Genomic DNA, 26,014 nt, shown 5'->3' with positions numbered 1-26,014 from the left:
TTTCATTTATTTCAAATAATTATGAATGATTTAGGCCCCACCCCTCTCTTTGCAATTCTCCAGACCTAAGCCCTGCCCAGGATAAAACACAAGACACACCAAAGCCTCAGCAGCACAGGGGGAAACAGCCTGCTCAGGAGAGAGCGAGGACCATTCATTTACTGCCTCACTACCACACACCGGCAGGCACGCACACTCTCTCTCTCTCTCTCTCTCTCTCTCTCCACACTCTCGCTGTCTCTCTGTATCTCTCTTTCTCTTACTCTCTCTCTCACACACACGCACACACACGCACGCACACACAGACACACACACACACACACACACACACACACATATATACACACTCTCTCTCTTTCATTCATCTCATTCACAGCCACGGATCAATCAGCTAAACAGCCACCCTGTTCCACCAGAGCAGAGCTGGAGAAAGAACTTTGCAAGGTGCAAACATCAGAGAGGACGACACTGCCGCTGCAGTTGAAAGAGGGGAGTCAAGTTAAGAAACTGAAGCATATTTAAGACCACAAAAAGACAGAGAAGGACCAGAGAGGTTTTTGCAATGGAATTACAAAATCAATCTTTTTCAAGAAGAATATAACCAAAAAGTGGACAAAGATAAACAACTGCAAACCAGTGAGTTTTCAGAGGACAACATCCTGCACACGTGCAGAGGAGAGGATTGCTGCAGTCACTGTAGAGGTGGAAGCCCCCTTTCCTTGCTCTCTTGAGTGGCTTTCTGTGAAAAGCTCTGGTCCTTCCTCCTCAACTTCCATTCCAAGAAGAGTCTCTTCTGTCCAGTGACTGGTGGCAGCAGCAGCAGCATCATGACCTATGTCTCTCCAAACTGCACCCTGGGAGTCTGACCCACCATGTGCAAATGGATGCCACCCATCGCTGGTCTCCGTCCTGACCTCGCCGTTGGCACTGCCCCCGCCGTGCTGCCCCCTCTCCCCAGTGCCGCCTCTGTCTGCCTGGCATGCTTCACCCTGCTCCTGGTGGCTGGCACGGCTCTCGGAGGGTGCCCGCCGGGGGGGGCAGGAGGCGGCGGGCGTGAACCTCTGCGGGCGCTGGCAGGGGGCACCAACTGCTCCTGGACACTAGAGCGTCACACCCGCAGTTACAATCACCTGGAGGGCGACGTCCGGCTCCGGCGCCTTTACTCCGCCAACAAGTTCTTCCTCTGCATTGACAAGACGGGCAAGGTGGACGGCACCCGCCGCAAAAACTACGCTGACAGTGAGTAGACGCCCTCCGTGCTCTGTGTCGAGGAGTTTCTTCTTTTTATGGCCTCGTCTCTTATCTCTTTGCTTTTACTGCTGTCGTCATATAGATTTGAGTCTTTTCCTCTGAATCAGCCTTTTGCTTGGGTGTATGTGTTGTGTTTGGCGGGGGAGGGGTTGCTAGGTGAGCTGTAGAATACCCAGTGCATGTTCATCCACCTCATGGGAACCCCTGGACTCTGTTTACAAGAAAGCAGAGCTGAGGAAAGACATTGTGCATTGGTTGGCGACGTAAATTGGGTCGGGAAAAAGATTAAGTTTCAGAGAGGATTAACTTGTCAAAACTGAGTTGGAAGTCCTCCATTTGTAACAGGCAACGTTGCCACAAAACATTCTTGTTACATTGTAATACTCAAAATTCCAGATAAAAATCTTTTGTTTTGAAAGCCACGGCTGCTTTCAAAGACAATTGTGATGCTTAAACACAAATGGTATTGTGGCTTGTACATGTATGAAATATGTGTCAATTGACAATCCTAATGACTGAGTTAGTGAGTGTCATATCCTGACATAGCAGGTGCATTGTGTGTATCTGTTCAGTATAATTTATTGTAGGCAGTCAGAGATTTATTGAACTTTGCTGGTGCCCATGCAAAGTTTATAACTGGAAGATAAATCACCTTAAATATGCCTGTCATCGTGCAGCTCCCATGCCTCCAACAAACCAATGTTCTTACCATCTGCTGCACTTCTCAACAGGATCTTGACAGCATGCTCTTCTAGCGGTGTATGTTTTTAAAGAATGTTGACGAAGGAAAAAAGCGCCTATATGTGCGGGTTTAAACTTGGCTGTATGCTCTTGAAGACAGACTTTGTCAGACACAACTTTGGTCATGAATCAGTATTGCGGCAGTCACTGGATCACTCAGAGTTGTTTATTCCCTCATTCAAATTGATGTGCTTTCCTGTTAATGCCTTTATTGGAAGAAAGGTTGAGTCACTCTGTTTCCATTTCAGTAGGTGCTACTGTGAATTTTTCTGTTGCACTCCAGTCTGCTTCTATGCAGGGGCATTAACAGCTGAACAACGTTTATTAACCTGCAGAGACCGCACCACCAGCAGTCTTTTCAGATCTTAGATGCAAAAGTAATTGCGCTAACTTGAATTATCACTGGGGTCTATACTGTTGTGCTTTTTAGCACAATGAGGCCTTTTTAAATTTTAAAACCGGTAGGAAATGTACACATTTGTAGACGCCAAGGAAAAAAAAAAAAAACAACTTTGTTATTCCTCACTTTAATGTGATGCTTTTATTTTTCTTTTCGGAAGAAGTTGGCAAAGCGGAGGAGCTCATAAATATTGCCCTGGCTGAAATGCTTTTGAAGGCAAAACGACATAAAATGTAGCAGAAGTGCTGCCTTCAAATTGTGTTTTTTCCACAGGCTTGTCAGAACTGCAGACAGAGTGGTACATGCTAGTACCATAGGAAAATGAGCTGTTCCAGCAGACAGTATACAGATCACCCCTGCCCCCAAGTGCTAACCATCAAGACATCGGCTACTACTCTTTTCTTTCCATTTCCTTTAGCATTTTATACTATATCTCCCTATGAAGTCCTGCTTGCCGTTGAAGATTTAGTGGTTGTACACTGCAGTTGTCTTTTTTTAGACACTATAATTAATGTTTGACCTCAGTGCATTGTATCAGGTATTGGTGATTAAGCTTTTAAAAACTCTTGAGCCCCAGAATTCATTGACACCAGTACTGTTGTTGTGTAATAGATTGGAGTAGGAGGTTAAGATGTATTTAATTATTAATGCACATCCGCTGACACAGATACAACACTGCTGGGTCAGTGCTCAAGCGCTGTTGCTGAGATCTGGCACACTTCTTTGATTGTCACTGCATATTTAATTTTGTTTATTTGACTCTTGGTTGTTTTCAGAGCTAAGCTCCTCAAATGTACACACAGACCCAATGTGATACCTTCTCACAGAGCCCTAGTGCTAGTGCTATTTGTCTAGTGCTTCAGCATGCCAACAACATACAAAGATATAGACAATGACACCAAAAAATGTACCAGAAGATAACTTTCACACACCTAGAAGTGGTTGACTGCACAGACATACTCATTCTTATGACAAAAGTCTCTCTTTCTCTCTCTCTATTTTTTCACTCACCTTATCTCTTTCACACACAAACATACACACACACACACACGCACACACACGAACACCCCCTCAAAGATAATGTAATTTTCATTCTGAGTGTACCCCACCCACCCACTCTGGCCAGTGCAAGGCCCCACCTTGTCCTCTGTGTAGCCCTTACGGTCTGTCGGCACTACAGAATTGCCCCACCAGCCTTGCTGCACCCAGCCCCTGCCCCACTCACTTTTTCCAGCCCATACTCCCAGCCTCTCAGGTGCAAAAACAGTAGAAATTAGTCAACGGCCCTCTGCTAATTGACGTTGGAAAATATTGTATCAATCCCAGTGGACCGATGTCTGGAACAGCTGAGGGAAGAGGCTGGGACTCAGATGCAGGGAACAAGGAGGTGGGGAGGGGTTAAGAGGGAGGGGCAGTTAAGTGTCAGAGGACAGGATGAGTGTGGGCTTTGAGAGAATGATAAGAAGGAATTAGAGAGACTCGCATATCAGTTTCCTGTGTGTCAAATCAACCAACAAATACACTGGTCATATTTTCATTGTCTACCTTATGCTGGTCATTGATTTTCAGTATCTCTGTTATAGCATATCATGCCATGCAACTGTCACAAGTTTCATTCTACAGTAAGGCAAAACTAGGACATTGTTACTGAAACTGTCAGGTTCACCTCGCAAAAGGTTGATCTGCTGAAGTATTGTTCAGCAACCTGACAGCATACTTAAGGGGAGTGCATTGTATAATTTTGTGAATATAGAGTAGAGATAATTAAAGGATGAGAGCAGACTCGTCTGCTACGCTATTTCTGAGCATTCAATTCAGGCATCAATTCCTGAAACTTGGCATTGTCTGTGCAAGACTTTATCTTGCCAAACTCTTTGAAGTATTTGATAAACAAATCACTTTGATAATCATCAAAAATAATAAACCATGTGATATGCACACTAGGTACTGCATGTGAAACAGACAAGCCAATCACAATATCAGTGAGAGATACCACCAAATATTTAGCTGTTAATCAGCTCACACAAAATACCAAAAGATCTGTGTTGTGAGCCTGGTTGAGCATATTTAATTGTGATTCTGCATTATTTATATTTTCAAAATTGTTTTTCTTTATTTTCTTGGCCATTTTATTTCATTTTGCAAAGACAAGGACCACGATTGAAAAGGGAAAAAAAATAAAATCAAAATGTATAGCGTCTCAAAAATAAACACACATCATATCCTGTTCCAGGTCGTAGGTCGCGCCCTGCTAATTAAGCACAGCGGAGCACTACAACAGCTGCTGTCGCTGGAACCGCCACCACATGATGGATTACGCTGGCCAATTATTGAGTAAGGAAACTGCCATTAGGAATGAGACAAATCATAACAAAATGTTTGGTGTCCCTCGGCCAGCTTTGGTCCGGTTCAAAATCCATTTTGGATGATTATGCTGGGGCAAGGTTGTTTTCTTTTTGATTTTTCATGTCCCAGATCCTCATGAAATATTGTTGGCAGGCCTGCCAACTTATGAGCCATTTTTACATCTCACTTGAAAAGGACACACTGTTGAAATTATGGGCGTGTGTGTGGCTGAGGACATCAAAAGATTGACTGGGGTCCAGGCAATGACACCGCATTCAACCTAAGGAAATAAGGTCATGCGACACGTATAATCAGAAAAGTCATTTGCATTAAAATATTGCCACTCTGTTATGTGCCAGGGCTTATTTTTCCTTCTTTAATTTCTCTCGTATTTACAGGCAGTTGTGTCATGTTTACTGAGTTTCTTTCTCCCTTTTTTTCAGTTGTATGACTTTTTTGCCGTGATTTCATGTGCTTGTTTAGTTTGGATGGAGCCCATGGGAAGAAAATCTTCCACCCCTGTAGTACATGCAAGGGAAATTGTGTTCTGTTTATTTGGAAAAAAAGGGGGCAACAGACTGTGGAAAAGCTGTGGGGGTGACTGGCGTCAGGGTAAACTTGAATACTTTTGTACAAGTACCTTCACTGGAACCTTGCTTGCTTCCTTTTGCATCTTGTCCTATGCATGACTATGTTTTGTCACAGAGGTGTCATAATAGTAATCTCTGTATTCGTAAAAACCTGCAGATATGTGGCCTTAAACACTCTGAGAGTTTAATGAAAGTCCACACTGCTGCTATGGCCCATTTTGATGTTGAAACAGCAGTAGGATTTAACAGCATAATATTTCATGTGCTCTTTCTTCTTTCTGTATGTCAAATGAAATGCCCTTTTAGCCTGAGAAGTTGGAACCCAAATGATTCAGAGTGAAGTTAAGTGAGAATTCTATGTTCTTCACATTAACATAATGAATTATTTCCACGTCTGTGATTGCTTTCTAAATGTAAAATCACCTGTGACCACTTTGAAGGTTAAAAAAAGCAATTAGATGCCTCATCAATAGCTCTGAAGGTAGGAGCAAATTTAATTCTCTGGACTCAACATCAAAGTTGGGAGGAAAGAAATCTTTGCCCATGAAAATATAAAGAGAAAAGCAAAAGAATGAAACACCTGGCTGAAGTAAAAGCAGTTTGGAGCTGAACTTGGGAATACGCCCTTTAAAGACGAGACGAGAGGAGCAGAGCAAGGAAACGCGGTGCTCTCAGCGCTGCAAAGCACGTTTAAAAGGTAGGAAAGCAGGAGAACTGGACCCCTTCCCACTGCTCATTAGAACTTATGCAAGGCCTCGTACAAGGAGTTTCTGCCCAAAGGGGCTTCACCGGGAACCGGGTGCCAATGGGAGGGGAAAATCCCACGAGTCCTGCCTTTTTAATCCTTCCGAATAATGACGGCGGCCCCGGCTTTAGTGGGAAACGTTGAAAATCGATCTCGTGCCAGCTGTTCCTGGCATTCAATGGGAGAGAGAGAGAGAAAAACTAAAACCCGTATCCACACACACCCTGGGAATGCTGGGGGAAAAGTGTGGCAGCGGAGCTCTAATTAGTCCAACCTCACTGGCTTCTAACACCAGAGTTTGATATCATGAATGGCAAAAAGTGTAGCAATTAGCAGCTAACAACCAGGGTCTGGCCCCAGAGCCTTTCTTTTTCTTTTTTTAACTGGGTTCATCAGTAGGTTTATTGAGTCTGACTTTGGCTCCAAGAGCTTGTTCCCATTTTTGTCCATCCTGAGCATTTGAAAAGGTACAGAAAGGAATATACCGGCGGTTCACTGCACACAGCCGTTAATGAGCCATGTATTAAAAGCTTGGTAAACGATACCAAGAACATTTACATTTGCATTGTTGTGCTAATGACAAAGCAAAAAAGAGAGCTTTATACAAAACAAAAAACATTCAGGAAGCACACTAAAGAAGCTTCAATGGAATAAGCCTGATTGAATCCGCTTTTCATTTAATCATTATTTAATCAACATTAGTTGAATTTCACTTCAGCTATATTTAAATCCATGTTCCGTATGGGGTTATAGAGGATAGAGGACAGGCTTTGGTGCTGGAAAGATTGAGTGCACTCATAAATGAACAATAACATGTTTAGGAAAGCAGGTATTCTTTTTAAATCTCTTTCAGCCAAGCAGTAACTTTTTAGATGGTAAGGGAGTTTTGGTTTTTTTTTTTCTTAACAAGAAGTCGATGGTCCTATTATTATTACCATTATTACATTTTCTGAAAGGAGTAAAATAAGTATTAATTAGATCAGTGGGGAACCTCAGACTTACTCATGCAACTCTATATAAGTTTGCAGTCATGCGCCAAAGGAAATACTGTCATCGGCACTCAATTCTCAACCTAAATCAGCCGTCTCCACAGCCCAGAAACACAGACACAACCCCATGGTTACAGAATGAGAGCGGAAGACATGCTTTCCCTTGGCTGACTGCTATACTGTAAGGGCTTTTGCATTGACCTTTTCAGTAACACGTGAATATCATTTTGCAGTGTGTGGAACTGGACAGTGTCTTGGAAAAAAGGATTCTAGAGTTGGCTGAGAAAAAAAGAACATCATAAAAATGTATGTTTATTGTGTTCATGTGAGCTGATCACTCTCAAAAAAAAAAAAATTACTGACTAAAGAAGTGCACAAATTCGACATTATTTTCATGGTACCAGCGGTATATTAATTTTTCACTCAGGCCCCCTGAATCTGTGCATTTGACTTGACATGTGTATATGGCAGACAAACAATACTAAGAAATTCAGGCACACCCGCGAGCGCTCCCTCACCCATCTGCCAGATTTAAACAGATAGAAGCAGATAGAAGCAGATTGGGCCATAAGGAAGAGATAAGCAGCTATAAAGTAGGGCTTGGTCTATGTGACGCTTGCGAGCAAAGACATTCAGGGGAATCTAGGCCTTCACACCCTTTCCTGGTGACCTGTCTCATCTGGGGACCTCACTGGGTAGTTGCCAGAGAAACCCATCCATGTTGCCATGCTTGTTTTAAGGCAGGTGTAGTGGAAAGATTTCAGAGCATAATTCATCAAGGGGCTGCCCCGAGCACCCTGTGGGTAATTATTTACCTTGTGTTATGGAGAAGAAGGAATCCCTGGTTCAAGGACTGCTACCTGTAACACTCATTTAAGACACAGTAAATGTACACACCTCTGATTTATTGTGACTGGTTGGATCATGTCTGGAAGATTCTGTTATGGTGAAATTTGTGTGCCAGAAATAGCGGATTGTGGAAATATAATAATAATGACCTGATTGTTATAGAATGGACTCCTAATTGTCATGATATTATATATTCTGCTGCGTACATACTGGGGGAGCTGGGGGTTCTGCACATGCACCCATAGCAATAATGTCAGACTCATTACATGAATGGTCAGGGCATATTTCAAGCAAAGGATGTGAATAGCAAGATTACAAACTGAATGGCTTAACGATGATAGTAATAAGTACTCTCTGACCTGAAAGCAGTGCTCCACCCTCCAATCACAGTGTGGGACCTACAGAAAAGGTGTGGTATGTGTTCTGATTTATCTTGTGATATGCAACTTGTAGTACAGAGGTATACTCTATTCACTGGCCAAAAATCCCCAAGTTATGCTACCATATTGATTTTCCAGTGTAACACATTAAGAAGAGAACAAGCATTTCTCACTCTCCATCATGGTCCTCCTTAGGGACCCTTTGTGAGACATTTTACTGCATGAGCTTGATCTGGATGTTAAGTATGTGTAGTTGATGTCTACAGTATGTGTGTGTGTGTATGTGTGTGTGTGTGTGTGTGTGTGTGAGTGTGTGAGTGCATATGTGTGTGGTGTTTATGCATCTGCCTTTGCAAGGGCACAGAGAGTGCTGTAAAGTGGAAAAATATGTGTTTCCTTACCCTGATTTCTAATTAAGACCAGGCCTCACCTTTTAGCAGATTCATATGGCCCTGCTGTCCATTTCCTTCATTAAAACAGAGAGGGTGGTCAGAGATGGGAGGGGGGGGGGGGCATCAGCGGGGAGTACAATTGTTATTGCGTTCATTCCACTGAAAGCTGATTTTAAAAAAGAGCGATCCAATAATCCCACTCTAGCGACTCTTCCATACTGTATCTCCCATATCTCCAGTATTCAGACCAAACAGTGAACCACCACGGACTGTAAAGTTACTGAACACATAAATGATGTATGTTTCGGGTTTTCTTTCTGCTCTGTAAAGTGAGCGCTGCAGCTATTAATGCTATCATTTCGCAATGGCAGCTTAAATATTCACTTTGAATTCTGGAGATATGGAAAACCCGCTATAGCAGGAGTATTGAATCCGCTCCATATGAGCAATATGACAAAAAGTGATTTAATCCAGTCTTGTATTTGTACGAATTACCATTTACATGTATTCTGCTCTGAAGCAGTCACCTTTGGAAAGCCTGTCCATGTAACCCTGCAGCCATCCGTAGCGAGGCAGCGACACAAAGAATACTTCTGTGGGTTTAGTATTGCAGGCCCAAGTGTTAACGAACCTCTGATGATGACAGAGACAGAGGCAGCAATAGGAGCTAGCTGACATGTGCAATGTTTGGATGACTGCAGGCAGACTGCTGAGAGACGCTGGGTCATTTTCCTCACCCCCCTCCCTTTGCCCACCCCTGCTCCCCTGCTGGGGATGGTGTAGGGGTCAGTGCCTTTGGCCAGCAAAGCAAGTGACAGCTCTTGTCAACCGCCTGATTTCCCCGCCGAGCCGCCTGTCACCTCCCTGTCTGCCAGTCTCATTTTAATAATGGAAATACAGGGTGAGTGCGGGGCAGAGTGGTGATTCTATGTCACATGTGCAGACTGGAACTTTCTTCTTCTGACCCCCCCTCCACCCCATCCTCGGACCATTTCCATTTTCCATTTCATTTTCATACGGTTTTTTGAATGGCAGTATGCATCACCCTCTGTTGTCATGGTCACACACCCTGCTGCTATACCCTGAGATGTTATGAGGTGAGGGGTTTCTAGGGTTTGTTAAATATTGGATTGACAAAGCGCTTTTTTTTAAAAAAAACTAGACGACTTCACGATACTCAGGGGGAGATAATGTGGTTTGCAGCAACAAATTGCACATTGCACTGCGGCTGTGTGGTGCAGTGCTGCGACCTCCGTGTCTAAACCTGGTGGAATCTGCTTAAATTCGAATGCGGCTATTTCTGAATTACCGTTGCACGTTTTTTCCAATAAGCGAATAAAAGATGAAGGCAGAAATGATAAACAAGACCCTGTTTTCCTCTGGTTTCTGTTTTCACTCAGGAGTGTGTCTGGACAGCAAACCAGCTGCAGATGCAACTCCACACAGTTTAGTGGCGCTCGAGAATGACCTCAGATTCTAATCCCCGTCTCCTGATGCTAAAAGGACAGGAAACTGCAGAAGCCGTGAGTCACAAAGCACTCTGCGAATCTGCTTGTAACTATCTGTGAAGCCTTTGATAGTGTTCGCTCATTACGGATGTGATGCTTGATTTGGAGGCACTTTTCTCTCTCCTCTTGATTAAAGAAAATCCCATTTTTGGGGTCAGGTTGTGGGCCTCCCCCAGTGCCACACAGGCTCAGACAGACGAGTAGATCGCCGCTTCGTTAACCCTTTTTGACCCCCCAACCCCGCCCTCACCCCTCCGGTAGAACCTCCTGGTACATCTATGCGTTGTTAGCTGCAGATAACCATCCTCTGATGGTTTTGCCATGCTAGAGGCGGTTAATGGATTGATTGATGTTTCATTACTGTCTCAAGGCTTATTTTGCAAATGGACCTCTTGTGTTTACAACTGAATTTGAATGGCACGACAAGGCTCACTGCCATTTCAATTATGAATAAACAACTCCCTTATCTGATACTATCTTTCTTAGGTCAAGTCATTAACAGAGACAGGAGAATGTCCAATTGGAACTAAGCCATTTTCTGTCTGTCTTGGGTAAAGAAGTAATATCCTCTTTTGCTACAGTCTGGCGTATTTGCTTGTATACATTATACATTATACAAGTATACATATACATTATACTTGTATGTATGTCAGAGATGTAGTAAAAATTAACAGAAGAACCTATTGTAATCATTAATGTGGGCTCTGCCAGCACACTTTGTGCTTAATAAATTCTATGTCCAATGTTTCAGAGGTAGCAGCATTTGCATCTGCATAAAGGTGATGTGTATGTATATGTCTGATAAATTTGGTTTCCCTTTCCTCTCTTTGGCAATTCTGTCACTACGGCTGTCTGTGTGCTGTTTGATGTGCATGCACATGTGCTCCCACCTGCTCTCCATCTGTGACTCACAGGGGTGTGGTCATGGCTGTCCTTGCTTAAAATGTACAGATGGCCACTCACAGCTGAGTCAGGTCCCATCTACTGTACACTGTAGGGTGACAGGTAATACTCAGCCTGTCCTCTGTCCGACTAATTAATACTTCACATTCAGTTTGTATGTGTTCAGTCTATGTATGTACAGCATGTTTTATATGTGCTCATGTGTGTTTAGCATAACATCATTATGGGTTTTACTGTCATAGTTGCTTGGTAACTTTAGAACTTTAACTTTAGATCACCTTCCTGAGATCTCTAAGGGAGAGTGTTTTAAGACTGGATTCAAAATGTTTTCACTTATTGTCTGGATCTGTGAACTACCCCAAGATGTTGGAACTTTAATGGGCTCAAAGAAAGCTTGGAGCTCTCGTCTCCAAATAGCAGTAAATTACTGTTACTGTTAGTTCTTTGAGATTGATGCCATGCCCACCTTAATTTATATTTGTAATTACTGTGTCCAAGTAGTGTCATCTGCCCCTAAAGTGCTCTGCTTAATTTAATTTGAGCAATTTACTAATTGCTAATGATCCATTCCTCCTGGTACCTGTTCTTGGTGATCAATCTTGTTCTACTCATTTCTTGAACATTTATCTTTGCTATGAAATCTGTCATCTGAATTGACCTTTTATAGCTTACCTGGTAAAAGTTCGAACGTCACCCATTCTCCCATACATAAAGCTGTTTTCCAATGCGATGCTTTCGGGTTCTGATGAAAGAGATGTTATCATAATCCTGGTGGATAGGGACCAGTTCCGCATGCCCACAGTGCACTGTTTTCTAAAGGTCTCATTTGGCCCTCTTGGTCCGCTCACTGTCTGTAAATCAGCCAGACGGATCTCTCATTTGTGGGGATGGAGTAATGGGTGACCTTTCACCCCGCACCCCTCCCTCCAGCTTGACTGTGGGAACTGTCTACTTTATCTGCAAGCGGTAATTGGTTAATGAAACACTTCCGCAGCAGTGCCTGATTGTGCCTCACTGAAGGGGGTTCAGATCTCCAGCAGGCTGCAGGGCGGAGAGAGCACGGAGGTTGGAGGATGTGGGATCACCCTGAAGTCTGAATATTCTTCCAGTTTCCTGTGACTGTGCAGGCGGAATTATCGGCAGTATCTCTCCAGCAATGTTTCGCTTCCTTACTTAGCTTCACAAAGACTAGGAACTATCATGCCTAAAAACAGGAAGGATTGTAATCTTGCCACATGTTTGGGCCACCATCAGTACCATAGGCATATTGTCAGTACTGTTAATGAAACTCAAGTGTTAGATGAGATACAGTGCCATCAATATCATCAAAAAAGGAGGAAAATGAGGAGATAAATTACAAGAGCATATAATAAGACATATATCCAACAGCGGTATCTACACAAGTCATACCTGCGGTTATATTATAATATGGACAAAAAGTTCATTCATAAAAGACGTATGTAAATCAATTGTAAAAGAAAATAGCTGTTAATGACAGTTACCTAATGGTAATTGATATAAAGATATTTTTATTTAGATGCACGCTAACTCATAACAAATAATGAAGTTGATATGACAACACATACCTTAGCTAATTATTGCTACTAACAGTGGGGCAATAATTAGTATGAATATTTAGCATTCAAATAAACCTTTTTACTATCAGAAAGATCAGAAAGTTGCAGTGGGGTATTGGTTGCTATGCAAGGACTCATGTTGAAAGTCTTAAGGTTTTTTTTTTCTATTTTCTATATCTATTTTCCCCATTAGATGCAATCCATCTGGCTTGTCACATGTGCCCAGTAATAAATCTCTAGTGAGACATGATGAAGTCTGACAAATAAGATGGCTGTAGTCCAAAATCAGTTCAAAACAAATACAACTAGTCAAGTCTTATTTCATCGCAAAATAACATATCGTGTTTTTCATGACATTATTTTGCAATGAAATAATCCATGCTGAGCTTTGACTAATATTTTTAATAGAAGTTTTTAATTTAAAAACCTAAGACAGAAATGTTACACACAATACCAAAATTTTTCAGGGCATGGAAATACATCACAAAATGGTGACCGGCTGAGGAAAAAACACTGACACAGAAACAAGTAAAACACTGAACACACCCATATTCATACTGTAATTCACAACATCAAAGAGAAACTAAAAGAAGAAGAAAACACTACAAGGGCAAAAGACAAAAGCTGAAAGTGTGAAACAATCTGGCCATTTAAAGCTGTAATAAGTTTCTAGTTTTGCATGGTCAAAGAAACCTGGCCAGTGTCAAACGTAACTGATAGTGTTGAGCAGTCCCTATCTTATGAGCAAACACCGCCTTGTCAGAAATAAATTAATGATTGATAAAACTTTACATAGACTCCCACACTGAAAGCATGCCTGGTAGGACAGGCTCACTTTTTTAGCAGTGTTGAAATTTTCATATTAGCTGTCACTACCCAGATAAGGACATACAGCATGGCAGAGGACATGGTTTGGTATAGTTTGTTAAGCAATGGCTTATTAATATCACAGGGATGTGAGCTCATATATACCTTCACAGTTTAAAATCTGTAGGTGCCTTTTTTGTATGGCCAATAGAGTAAACCTATTTTTTTCATTCTAAAAATACTGTTATATGTTATCACTAATAAAATGAAACTATAGCACTCTTTCTTATCATCACTGTAGCTTTAATACCTTCACTTAGGTGGGGTCATGCAGAGCTTTCATAAGTGCGTAGCCACACCGCTTCAAAGATAGCGCGAGTCAGAGAGCAGAGGCCCCCTCTGGCCTTCTGCCTGCGTCCTGAGCTGACCCCTGCTCTCCAGCTTGGCCTTTGCAGTCCTCACCCGGTCTGTCACGCCACTAAGGTAAGGGGATACCTGTAATTTACTTTAATAGCCTTCGAAGGACCTGGCTAATCCCCCTGAGCACTTATTCAACGCTGCATAATGGGCAATGGGGTAGAATGCCGACCTTGAAACTGTACCAGCTTTGGATTGTGTGCGAGAGAATGTCACCCATACTGATTGGCTGACTGCATGTCAGAGTCAGTTTTCAACCCTTTGCACTGAGTCATTTACAGCTGCTACACTAGCATTCGCACGCCTTTTGTCAGTGACTGGGGGAATAGCGCCACTGTGGAAAAAAATGACCTCTTGATATAAATGTGTGGGTTTGGGTATAAAAGAACGTCACGCTGTCCAACTGTTAGGGTATTGCTGTTACTATTACTGACGCAATACCTAAAACGTATACACTTAATGCTAAATTACTTTACTTATATATTCATTCCAAAATATGGATTTTTTTATTTTAGAACCCCTGGGTTTATTTGGAACCTCACAGTTTTTCTTTCATTAATTCATGTAATGGAAATATTCAGCCATTCTTAATGGCAATATATGAATACATCAATTAATGTAAGTGTCAACTGCAATTAAAATCAATGAAAAACGTACAAAAAGGAAAACATCACATGTATATCTGAAAGAGTTAGACTGGAAGACAGGTGGTTTGAATTATGACCTGAGAAGATTTATAAATATTGAAAGGGCAATACTCTGCAAAGCTATTAAACTTTACTGACTATGACACACGAAAAAGGTGTTTCTGTGAAAGATGATGTTTAAATCACCACAAATATAAAACGCTCCATAAATGGAACTTTATGGAAGACTACGGGCAAGGTTGAACTTAAACAGGGTTCTATTTTTCAAAAAGGATTCAGTGATAATTTCCACTATTTGACAAAATTATCACTGGTGTATCTGCAGAAAGCAAATTTCCCTGTTCTAACCATATGTGTGCACTCACACTCCACGTGCTTAACATATAGGTCCTCCTGAGTCCTCCCAGCCTGGATACATTATTGGACAGCATTTTAGAAAATTAATCCGAGGAGCATGATAAATACTTCCAGTCTTGCTGTGGGGCTTACCAAAGGAGCCACATTCATATGGCGTTAATGTTGATCTCTCCTTGTGGGTTTAAATGAGTTATTTTAGCTTTAGTGTGTGTCTGTAGCATCATTTCCCAGTCCTGGTTGTAAGGGCACACCGCATATGCTGCTTTTCCCTCTGGCTCTGAATTAAGGTACTTTAATCTACTGTCAATTTGATGTTAAAGAGAAGTGCTGTTGGAAGCGTGTTTTTGCTTGCAAAAAGATAAAGTAGTCTACTCAAAATATATATCTTTTGTGAATATCTGACCCTAAAACAAATATGGAGTACCTGTCTATGTTAACCATAAATAGTAAATTGTTTGATTAATTATTCTACATTCTGTGGTATTAATTCTGTGACAGAATTACAGTAATGCAAATACGCAGAAACATCTTTACTCACAGCCTTCTGTTAGGACAACCACCAACCACCCTTAACTGTAAGAAAAAACAAACAGCACCTAATTGTTAGACAGTGCTGGTGAGTTTTCAATGTTTTCAATGAACAGCTCAATGAAATATAATTAATGGAGTGCTTGAAAAACACGAAAAACAGTGTTGATGGTGTTACCCCAGGGCTTTGGTCAGAAAATACTGGGTGAAGGACTAATTGAAGTGATGTACAATAGGTTCTAGAACATAATCTTTTTTCACTGGACGTCTTTGCAGAGGTGCTCTTTTGAAGAAGAGAGGTTGACTGTTACGAACAGAATAACGACTTTGTGATAGCATTCAAGTTGACTGCAAAGTAACAAGTCCAAAAATGTGGAGGCATTTGTACATTTATTCATTGGAAGACTTGTACTCATTCCGTCAGCGCCTGTGGGTCAATGACATTCTCACTTTTCTTAACACTGAGACCACACCGGGTCTCTCAAATCAGAGCTCGCCATGCAGCCAACAGAGCTGGAAAAACACAAGGAAAGGAAAGAAGCTTTCACGACGTGAGTGGAGCAACATTCCATGTTCAGTACAACAGGTGTTCCCCACTAGAGAGGGCTGTTTAAGAATGAGCATAACCTAATGGAGCTCACTTAGCTATGTGCTCTGTAATGGAATATGCCAAGCTTCATGCTGTTGGATGGGATCAAGGGGAAAGATGTTGTTGAGCAACTGCTCTTTGCCAATGAGTCACAAAGTGGGGGGGAGTCAGGAAATATGGGGGTGGGGGCAGTTATCATTGCTCTGAACCTATTGTTTGTGGCCTTTGTGGTCTTGATGGATTTTCATGAATTTTAAATCACCCATCAGCAGCTAGTATCTTGGGCAGCTACATGTTTGCACCCCTGTAAGCACAGAATGCCTGACAGTTGCTTAGCTGGTTCTCATGCAGTGCATTTCTCAAAGTAAAGTGAGGTGGGGAGCTCTGACAGACGGACTGAGAGGTTAATAGATAATGTTATCAGTCCCATCACTGCTCTCATTCCCCAGGAGAGAGACAGGAATGTGGGAACAACAGGAGGAATCTGGGCAGGGAAGGACGCAGCCCTGCCAGCTCTTTTCTTCTTGTCCCTTCTGTTCATCAGTCTTGTTCGCCATCGGGCTGGGCCACACACAAGAGCCCCGGCGGACAGAGGCACATCCGGAATGCTCTTCCTCTGTCCTACTTCTTCACGGTAAAGCTTGACTGCCATTTTGGATAACGAATACAGCCTGGGTGCACAAATGTCTGCACCTGTCTTTGCACGATTAGGTACGTCTGCTGCACTACATACATACTCATAGCTGAATCCATTTAAGTGTGTGCATAGTTTTGTCTTGCAGCTGTATTTCTTCTGTCAGGGCTCAAATTAAAAAAAAATGTCCATGCTTTTTAATAATAATAACATCAATTACAATGAAGAATGGCCATTTCTGTGTATGGATGACAGCACTAAATTAAGCATGAGTGTCTTTATTATTCGTAAGTACCTCTTTAGGCCAAAAAGCATGGAAACCCCAGTCTGACATCATTCGAGGAATTGTTCATTAGCAGAATAGACCCATGACCAAATAGGTCCACTCCTCATTTAGCAGTCACTTACAGATATGAGAAAAAGCAATATGTTGCATAGAGTTTTATGTGACAGAGATTGCCCAAAAAGCAAGGGGCTTTACAGAGGTCTGGGTCTGCTGCTTCTACTTGTCTGTCAAATTCAGGCCATGTAAAGAAGAGGAACAAAAAACACCCCTCGTGCTAGGACAGACATTGAATAGAGGGGCTGCACTCCTTTTTTTCTTGTGGGTGCAGCTCGGCGGAGACATGTCTCATAGCTTTTTGGGTGGGAGAAATAAATCATCAGTGCCCTCTGAGACTTAATATGCATGATGCATGTCCGGAGACACAAGGCTCAGCGCTGGGCCCCACAGCTGTGTCTGGCCTGGATCTCTCTGGAACGCACGGGGTGGTGGTCACAAGCCTGTTAAAGAGATTGTAAATTTTATACTGCTGTCCAGCTCCAGTCACTCCAGCAGGCAGGTGAGGGCATCAGACCGTACGTGTGGCAAACACGTAATTGGCATACAGCCTTGACAGGAGCATTTTTCATTAAAACAGCAATATAAAACTGCTACTGATCCCTAAGGAACTGACTGCCATTCATCTTACAGAATCAAATGCTTTCAACAGCACTTTCTTTTGAATTCACATCTATTTGACGCTCTCTGCAACATCTCCCATCTCACTCAGTAGCCTCCACATCCATGTCTGGTTTGAGATAATAACCACTTCAGCTTTAACAGCACGCTATACTTCCTTTTTGGTGGTTTGCCTGTATTTCTTACTAATCTTGCTTAGTCTGGTTTTTTGCTTTCGAGGATGACAATTGTCGGCATTTTCTATTTTCCCTTTGGTAGTCTTTTATTGGTATGGTTGGAAAGGGTCCTTCTGCCCCCTGCTCCCACTCCTGCAGTGTCAGCTAGTATACATACTTAGGTTCCCGCAGATGTTAACTGAGATTCAATCTGACCCCTGCTCTTCCTGTCGGGGCCCTGACCTCCCTTGCAGACATGCGATAATGGAAAGGACATGTGGCCGTGGCCGGCATCAAACAAACCCAAACAAGCCGTGTGGCCCTCTAACGGGCCTGCATGTGTGTGGACCAAACAGAGAGGTGTCTGTCTTTATCTTCTTTACATCATCTAATAGGGCAGTTATACACAAACCAGCATGAAATCAGCCTGAACCAATGGCCCTCCACGAATTCTCCGTTACACTCCTTTAGTTGATTCAAGCAGGCTCAAGACAAAAATAAACCATAGGTGTATTTTGGTTTTAGCTGTGAAGGCAGGTCTGGCAAAATATGACATGAAACCAAACATGGGTGATATTTTATGCATCTATACATATACATACATATATAGGGCAAAAGCTGTGTTTCACAATACTACCATATTCTCTACAACTGCGTCCAGGCTTACATTAGTTCAATTACAATGTAATATTTGAAGGTTAGTCTCCTGGCAGTCTCTTGTATGCCCTGTAAGTGATCCCTTAACACTGTCAGACTAGAAGTTAATGGAATATTAGGTTACTTATGGCCAATCATTAAAAACAGTAATCACAGAGGCAGTATCACATGCCTGTGATAGAATTATCTAGCTTCCCGTAAATCCCACTAATACAGCCAATATGTAAAAACATTCCACATCAATCAGCTGCTTATCAATAAAAACTACTAGGCAGTTCTGTTAGGCAGTAAAAGCCGTCAAGCGACGGCCAGTGCCATTCAATAAGAATTCCATCATAGGCAATTTTTCAAGTTTGCCATTAAGTGAAGTTTGCTATGCTGTGTAAATGGCTGTCAATCGTCTTTCAGAATAATTACAGTGAAACTGATTTATGATCTGAAAGTGAGCTGTGTAATGTAGTGTTGTGTTACCTATGAGGTTTTGAATCAGTTGCAGTGTACCTGAAAGGAGACTGGGTATCCAGTTTATTTAAATAGAACGCAATAGAATTATTAACGTATGGAAAAAGATTCCATTGACAGATTATGCAATATTACTTACATTCAGCATGGTGAGTGGGTGAAGTTACAGTGTGCACTTTGGCAGTCTTCCTAGTAATATCTAATACATTTCCATGTGGTAAGTGTATTTATAAAATTGCAAATTATTCAAAAATGTCTGTATCTACAGTATCCATATATATATATATATATATATACACAGATCTTAAGTGTCATGATAAATAACTTTGATTAAATGTTTATGAGAAACCACCTTAGCTCCTTTCTGTTGACTGCTTACTGCTGTTGGAAAAGAGGATCTCATCGCTGTAACCTGATTCATTGAAACCATGTAGGATGAGGACGGGATAAAAAGTCAAAATCCAGCCTGAGGTATGTTGAATCAGTAAGAAACGTCTTGACGTACATTAACTTCAGCTCCCAAACTGTATGGCAAACACATTGTAAATGGTTATATTTGCATAACCAAAGAAATGTGAAGAAAAAAAGCTTTTGCCTTGGTGAAAATAATAATATGACAGGTATGTTTAAAGTGCACTTTGAGATGGGAGGGAGCAAAACTCACTAAGAGGGAAAGAGACAGAGTGAGAGAGCCTCTCTTTGCTGCCCTTTCAAACATCAGAGACCAACAAGGTAGAAGCTACTGGCGTGAAGTTAAGCTTCCCTTTCTCTCCCTCTGTTCCCCCCCATTACCCTCCTTGCTCTGAACAAAAAGGGGAGGGGGGTGTCTAGAGAGGTCTAAAAAGCATTAGACACTCATAAAAATGACAAGAAAAGGCCAAGTGGGGTCTATTGTCTGCCTGTTTTTAGCCAGTTGAGTTTGCTCCTGATAAGACAGACACTAAGTCACAACCAAGTATGACTGGACACAATGGAATATTGATTCTTTTTTTTGTAAATTGCCCGGAGAATCAAAATAATTCTGTTTGTGGGAGAGTGCAGTATACTTTACATACTGAAGACAGTATTACAAGGGGAAAGCTTATGTTTCTACCTCTTGGCACAGCAACCTAACAAATAATCTCTACATTTTATTATAATCAAATGTGCATTTTTAGAAGCAGCGTTTGGTATGACATGCTCATGAAAAACCTGAGGTAAGAAAAAACACAAGCATTTCAACAGAAATGAAAAAAGGTCTAATGGCAATCATTAAAGGTGTTTAAAGCAGTCATGACAGAGAGCAGGCATTGTCTTTCGCCCTTGATGCATAGACATACACCTACGTTCACACACATACATAACCATGCACACGTGCACACGCACACACAGACACACACACACACACGCACCCTCACGCACACACACTCACTTTGGAGTACTCTAAGGGGGTCAGATCAGATCAAAGGTGCTGGTCACAGCCATTAGGCCCAGCAGTGAAGAACCAACATGAAAAGCTTGTGTTTTGAAAAGGAGGGCAAAGAAAAAAAACAACAGGGCCCTCTCCATTTAAAAGGCAAGCAAACTGTGAAATAATTGAAAAGGTATGTCAATCAAGAGCAGCAGCCCAGCAGGAGCAGAGAGATTCCCAGGCTTTCTCCTGGTAGAGTACCAGGCCACTGAGGGCTGCCGAAGGGGGCAGCCCAAGAAATTAAAGAGGGGCTAAAAGAGAGAGAGAATCTTTGCTTAGTCTTTCACTCAATTCTTTTTCCCCCTTTTCCTTGTTTAATTGTGGTGGGAGGAGAACTTTTTTTCCCCTCAAACAAAAACATTCAGTCATTAATAAGATCTTGTCTCCTTCTGCTCTGTAGTTGTTCCCCTACCTCTCAGGTGAGTCACAAAGACTTTTCAGGGACAGGAGGGCAGTTGGAGGCAAAATAATTTTATGACCCCCCCCACCATTCTTATTACCACCACCTACACCCCATGCTCCCCTCCTTCCCATACCACTATTCTGACAAAAGGGACCCTGTGAGGCTCCTCTTTTTCTCTCTTTCCTTTTTGCTTTTTTTTCAAGGTCAGAAAAGGCTGAATGATCTGACGATGGGCTCACTTCCAAAAAAGGAAAAAGAAAGAAAAGAGAAAGAGTAAAAAAAGACTGGGCAAAGGGCTTGTTCTATGCTTTTTAAAAAATCCCATAGAGGATAGAAAAATGGTCAGTCCACACTTGACTAAACGTGTATAGACCAGGATTTGCTTGTAATAGCTGCTTCGTCTTATGGACGGTTTAGGCCAAAACATGTCAAAGGTTAACAGATTTTGCCAAGGGCGAGAGGGGGGCTAAACCCATTTTCATTCTTACCTTACTGAATTTAAAAGCAGGGCATACACAAACAAATAAAAATATTGTAATTCTGTGATGTTTTCTCACAGTTACTCCCTTTTGCATCTACAAGATTAACTGAATTCTGGAACTTTATGATTGTATGGAATATTTGAATTAAACATTACAAATTATAAATATAAATTACATTTTAATCTCTATTGAATGTGCTGATGCAGCTGAACAAGTGCTGCTTGAAAGAGTAGAAAACACATTGTAAATTGTGGGCAGGATGGGTGTATCATGGACCATTTCCATTTAGAATGGAACTCTTCAATTTGGCTTTTTTTCCCTTTCATGCACATTTTTGTTTGTGTTGGAAAAAAGGCACACTTCCATAAATGTATTACTCAGTAGTAGGGAGAATCATGTTGTTGGTATATTGAATAGTGACCTATCTATAGTGGTAACTTATAATTGGTCAGTAATGTAGTTCAGATATAAACAACAAGGTCAGCCCAAAGTGCTTCTGCCAGTGACATGTGATCTAGGGGTTTCAGCGTGTAAAGGTCAGATAGCCATCTAGAAAATTACTTAAATACCTAAAAACATTTTATTATATAATTATCTCGCACAATGGGGTGAATTTTCAAAGAGATTTAAATTTAAAGAGATTTAAATTGTTGTAACTTGCTTTTATAGATGTTTGGTCAAGAATCTAGCACTGGAGCGATTTTTCCTGAAGAATATAAAATCATTTATATAAAAACATTTCTTTAAGTTTCATAGCCATAAGTGTGGTGAATGGAAAAGATAGCGAAAGAAAGGTATGACTGAGGGATGGTTCAATGACTGAACTCCACTGCTCTTGACCAGTGGATCAGTGGATCACAAAATATCTTCAATGAATCACTCATGTCTTCTATACAGCATATATGTGAAGTTCTTCAGTCGGCTTTTGAATGATGCTTAGGTGCATCGAAGCCTAGTTTAAATATAAGTGCAGTTCACTTTGTCCTAACATTGGAATTACTAAGTCATTTAAGTGTTTCTTTTTCTTTTTCAATTTTTACTATAAAACCAAGACTTTGGCTGTTGCTGAAAGTAAGAAAACCGAGTGTGATGTGCTCTTTCTGCTCCTCTTACCTGGATTAATATCTGGATTAATTATACACAATGGTATGTCCAGCTCAACATGGCTGTGCATGCGGCATACACACTTCAAAGCTGCTGTGAATGAAAATTAGAGGTAACAGCTCTTTTAGGCACCAACGGTTTTTATTTGACTTGACCAATCCCAATAAAACCACAGTGAACTCCTGTTGAGGGCGAGGGAATCTTAATTGCTTATGAGCCGCTTGCACGCTCATGGTGCTAATTCCCCAGGGTTTGTAAACACTGTTTGTAAATAGGATGTTGCCATCAAAGCTGCAGCAGAGCTTGTAGAGCATGCTGGGGTGGATGCAGCTTGGGCATACCTGTGTGGCTTGGACACTGAGAGGGCTGTATGTACCCATGCGTGTCAGGGAAGAAAAACACTCAACAGGGCCCCGTTTTAATTTAGCTTCTTTCTTCCTCTAAAGAAGATGACGTTACGCAGCAAGCATGGGCAAAGCTGTTGGCAGTTCAGTGCTCCCCGCTCTACTGGGATGCCCTCAACACTGTCTGGTGGCAGTTGGGATCAGGGATGTCAGGACATGAGGTGGAAGGGAGAAATGACTTTCTTAGATCTGCAGGATTACCTGCAGGCCACTTTGTTTTGATAGGGGACTTTTAAATCAGTGTCCTGATCAAAATGGCACACCCATGTGGCGTGTCACGAAAGAAGCCCTCATTCACTCTCCAAAATCTCTAGCGGAGGCAGATGTCTATCTGAGTCTCTCACTGATTTTGCTGTTTAATCTCCCCCTTTGACGGCAAGGCACTGTATCTGCTCAGTGGCTTTTCCACACTGAAATCGACACATCGTCCAAAACATTAACTCACCCTCCGCGCCACATTTAGTTTGCTTGTATTTTTCTTCTTCTGAAACGGAGTCCCAGTTCAAATAAATAAATGTGGGGAAAGATGAAAACACAGGGAGAGTTGCACCTGCTCAACCCCTGGAGCGTGCGTTTATTTTTTCACCGCTAAGCAGATTTCACCAGCGCGCCGACTGAGAAATCCACTTGCCACCACCCCCAGCGCATGTGGCTCTGCATGAGATGTGCTGGGCTGCTGGCCTGGGTGGTTCTTGTGTTTTAGACTCCCACTTCATTTCCTACTGGCACTGTGACCATGTCTCATTCAACACCTCAATGTGTTATTGTGTTTATGGTCTCTGTCCAAGGGCAACACCCCATTTGTTAGCCTTCCTTTTTCAGAAATGTGAAAGGTTACCAGTGAAGAAATATGTTTCCCAAAATGTTTTTCCTTCAAAATCGGTTTCCATGGTCATAGTTAAGGATGTGACTGAACATCAGATAGCTGCACTGGGATGCCTTTGAAGACGCAACTCTACAAATAAAGTTGAGAGAAGTCATTTAAGGGAGCCGCCTATCCAGAAATTACGCTCCTATTCAGGCCCCTGAGGTACAAACTCCAGGTCATCTCAAAAACATTTTTGTCTATTGTCAGGACAATGAGACCAGGCTTTTTGTGGACTAAAACCAGATCAAGATCCAACCTCATGCGACTTGTTTGCAATCAGTACCTACAGGAAACAATTAACCCACAGCAATGCCAGCTCTTTCATGGACAAAGAGGGTAAGAAGGTATTAAAATGGCTATCAGACGCTGTTTTGTGTCTGACGGTAAACAGACCTGGGCATCATTTGGGCGGACTGTCAGGTCTGGAGCGATTACTTTTTATTGAAGGCTACCTTGCGCAGTCTGGAATGCCATAACACCCTCTGCACTGCATAATGCAGCCTACTTAGATGGTAGAGATACAGAAAAGCAGGGATGGTCACGCTTCGGTGAGTTTTACCAAATATTTGTGTGGCTCTGAACCTTTGCAAAAGAGCTAAATATAATTTCATTATAAAAAGCAGTGACATTACTACAAAAGGAAGGGTGATTAGGAAAGAATTCCCTATCCACATCCTACTGGAAAATTAGTTTCCTGAAAAAAGGATTATAAAAAATTCACAGTTTACAGAAATTGCCACATAGCATACATCTGACATTGCATACACTGAATGCATTATCAGGATGAAGAGTTTTATGTCTTGGCATCTGTCCTCTTATTTCACCATCTCCCACTGTTCAGCTTTCGAGCCTGTTCTGGTTTCTTTAAAAGCAAATTATCTAAATGGGCCATTGCGCATATCCTGTTTTTCTTTTGTCTTGGGGAAAAAAAAGATCCCCAGAGCATATGGATGCCTGGTTTCCTAATCTGTAATGATAGAGTGGCTTTTGATGGGGAAACACCCCTCCTCTAACTGAGATTCCCCCTCCCTCTTTTTCAGGCCTAATGGAAATCCGATCTGTCAGCGTGGGAGTTGTCGCCATCAAATCTGTCAGCACTGGGCTGTACCTAGCCATGTCCAAAAAAGGCACGCTTTTTGGATCGGTACGTACACCTGGTGAACCATACGTTATTCTATCCGACTAACAGAGAGGTCGTGCTCATTTTCACCCATAACATTTCGCTCGTCATGATCCGGTGATGAGGGAATTATAGCCAGCGATTTTCCCAATCATTGTCAAGTAAATTTATGCAAAAGAACGAGCTAAGATTGGTTGAATGGCCTGTTCTCGTGAGGACAATGTAAATGTAAATGTTAGAGATTTCTGTGTTTTTGTGCATCATGCTACTGCTAACAGACACAAAACCATGCTTATGAGTTATGTGAGGGTACCAAGGGGCCCCCTCTCTCTCAGAAGATTATTGTGAAGACCACAGTATGGTTACAGAAGAGCACACAAGATCTTGGGAAGCCATTGCGTGCCTTCTAACAGTTGTCGTGCACACAGCTCTCCCTGGTGTATAATAAGCTTGCCCCTGGCCTGGTGTCTGGGTGTTTTACAACTCTGAGAGAAATCTCTGCCTGGCAATCAGTCTCCCAGCTGTGATAAGAGGAGTCACAGACGGTTTCTTTTCCATGCTGTAGAGTAAACAAGACAATCTGGAGATGAAGGATGCATTAAAAATGACTTGTTACATTCCGTTTGAATCGCACGTTAATGACGGCTAATCACAACAGTCGCACTGGGCTGATCCTATCGCAGTGAGGGTCCTCCAATTGCTCTGCGATAGGGCTTGGGGGGGGGGGGGGGTGGGGGGGGTGGTGGCTGAACTAGACCTTCAAGTTTGTGTTTCTCTCTTGTCACTGAAGTGTCTTGCCTTGAGTTATTCCTCCTGCCTTATTGGAGCTGCAGCCATCCATGACAGAGTGAAGAAAGCTCTGTTTTCTGACTTAACTTGTTGACATTGCACAGATTAAGGATGAGGACAAAACAAGTGAGGGACTAATGGCTGCTGATACATGCTGATTCATAATTCACAACAAATGGCCACAATATATTTTTCTATAAATGTTGTTTTTTTTTCCAAACAAAATGTGTGATTCTGTGTTTTCAAGACCCTTCTATACACACTGTGCTGATACCCATAGTCTAACTGTCCATCTCTAATTCCCTTGGGTCCAGGTGAAATACAGCCCTAGCTGCAAGTTCAAGGAGCGGATAGAGGAGAATGGGTACAACACGTACGCCTCGCTGCGCTGGAAACACGGCGGAAGGCAGATGTTTGTCTCTCTGAATGGCAGGGGGAAGCCACGGAGAGGCCATAAAGCACGACGGAGGCACCCATCCACCCATTTCCTGCCCATGCTGCCCTCATAG

The 26,014-nt window shown here is 42.1% G+C and overlaps 1 protein-coding gene across 1 annotated transcript; it reads left to right on the top strand.

The window, feature by feature from the left end:
• The first annotated feature begins 872 nt into the window (after positions 1-872).
• fgf22 (fibroblast growth factor 22) lies at positions 873-26,014 on the top strand. Its single transcript, XM_036522663.1, has 3 exons — positions 873-1,239; positions 24,637-24,740; positions 25,820-26,014. Exons 1-3 carry the CDS (start codon positions 873-875, stop codon positions 26,012-26,014), a joined length of 666 nt encoding a protein of 221 aa, XP_036378556.1.

This window comes from Megalops cyprinoides, chromosome 2 (assembly GCF_013368585.1).
Source record: "Megalops cyprinoides isolate fMegCyp1 chromosome 2, fMegCyp1.pri, whole genome shotgun sequence".
NCBI classification, from domain to species: Eukaryota; Metazoa; Chordata; class Actinopteri; order Elopiformes; family Megalopidae; genus Megalops; species Megalops cyprinoides.
Note: the sequence above shows the minus strand (reverse complement) of the source record. Positions and strands in the feature narration are given on the sequence as shown.

Bases quoted from the DNA above. Each gene is read 5' to 3' on its own strand.
- fgf22 (XM_036522663.1), top strand. From the start codon at position 873: ATGTGCAAATGGATGCCACCCATCGCTGGTCTCCGTCCTGACCTCGCC. The intron at 1,240-24,636 runs GTGAGTAGACGC...CCTCTTTTTCAG, and splicing joins CCGCAAAAACTACGCTGACA to GCCTAATGGAAATCCGATCT. The intron at 24,741-25,819 runs GTACGTACACCT...CCTTGGGTCCAG, and splicing joins AAGGCACGCTTTTTGGATCG to GTGAAATACAGCCCTAGCTG.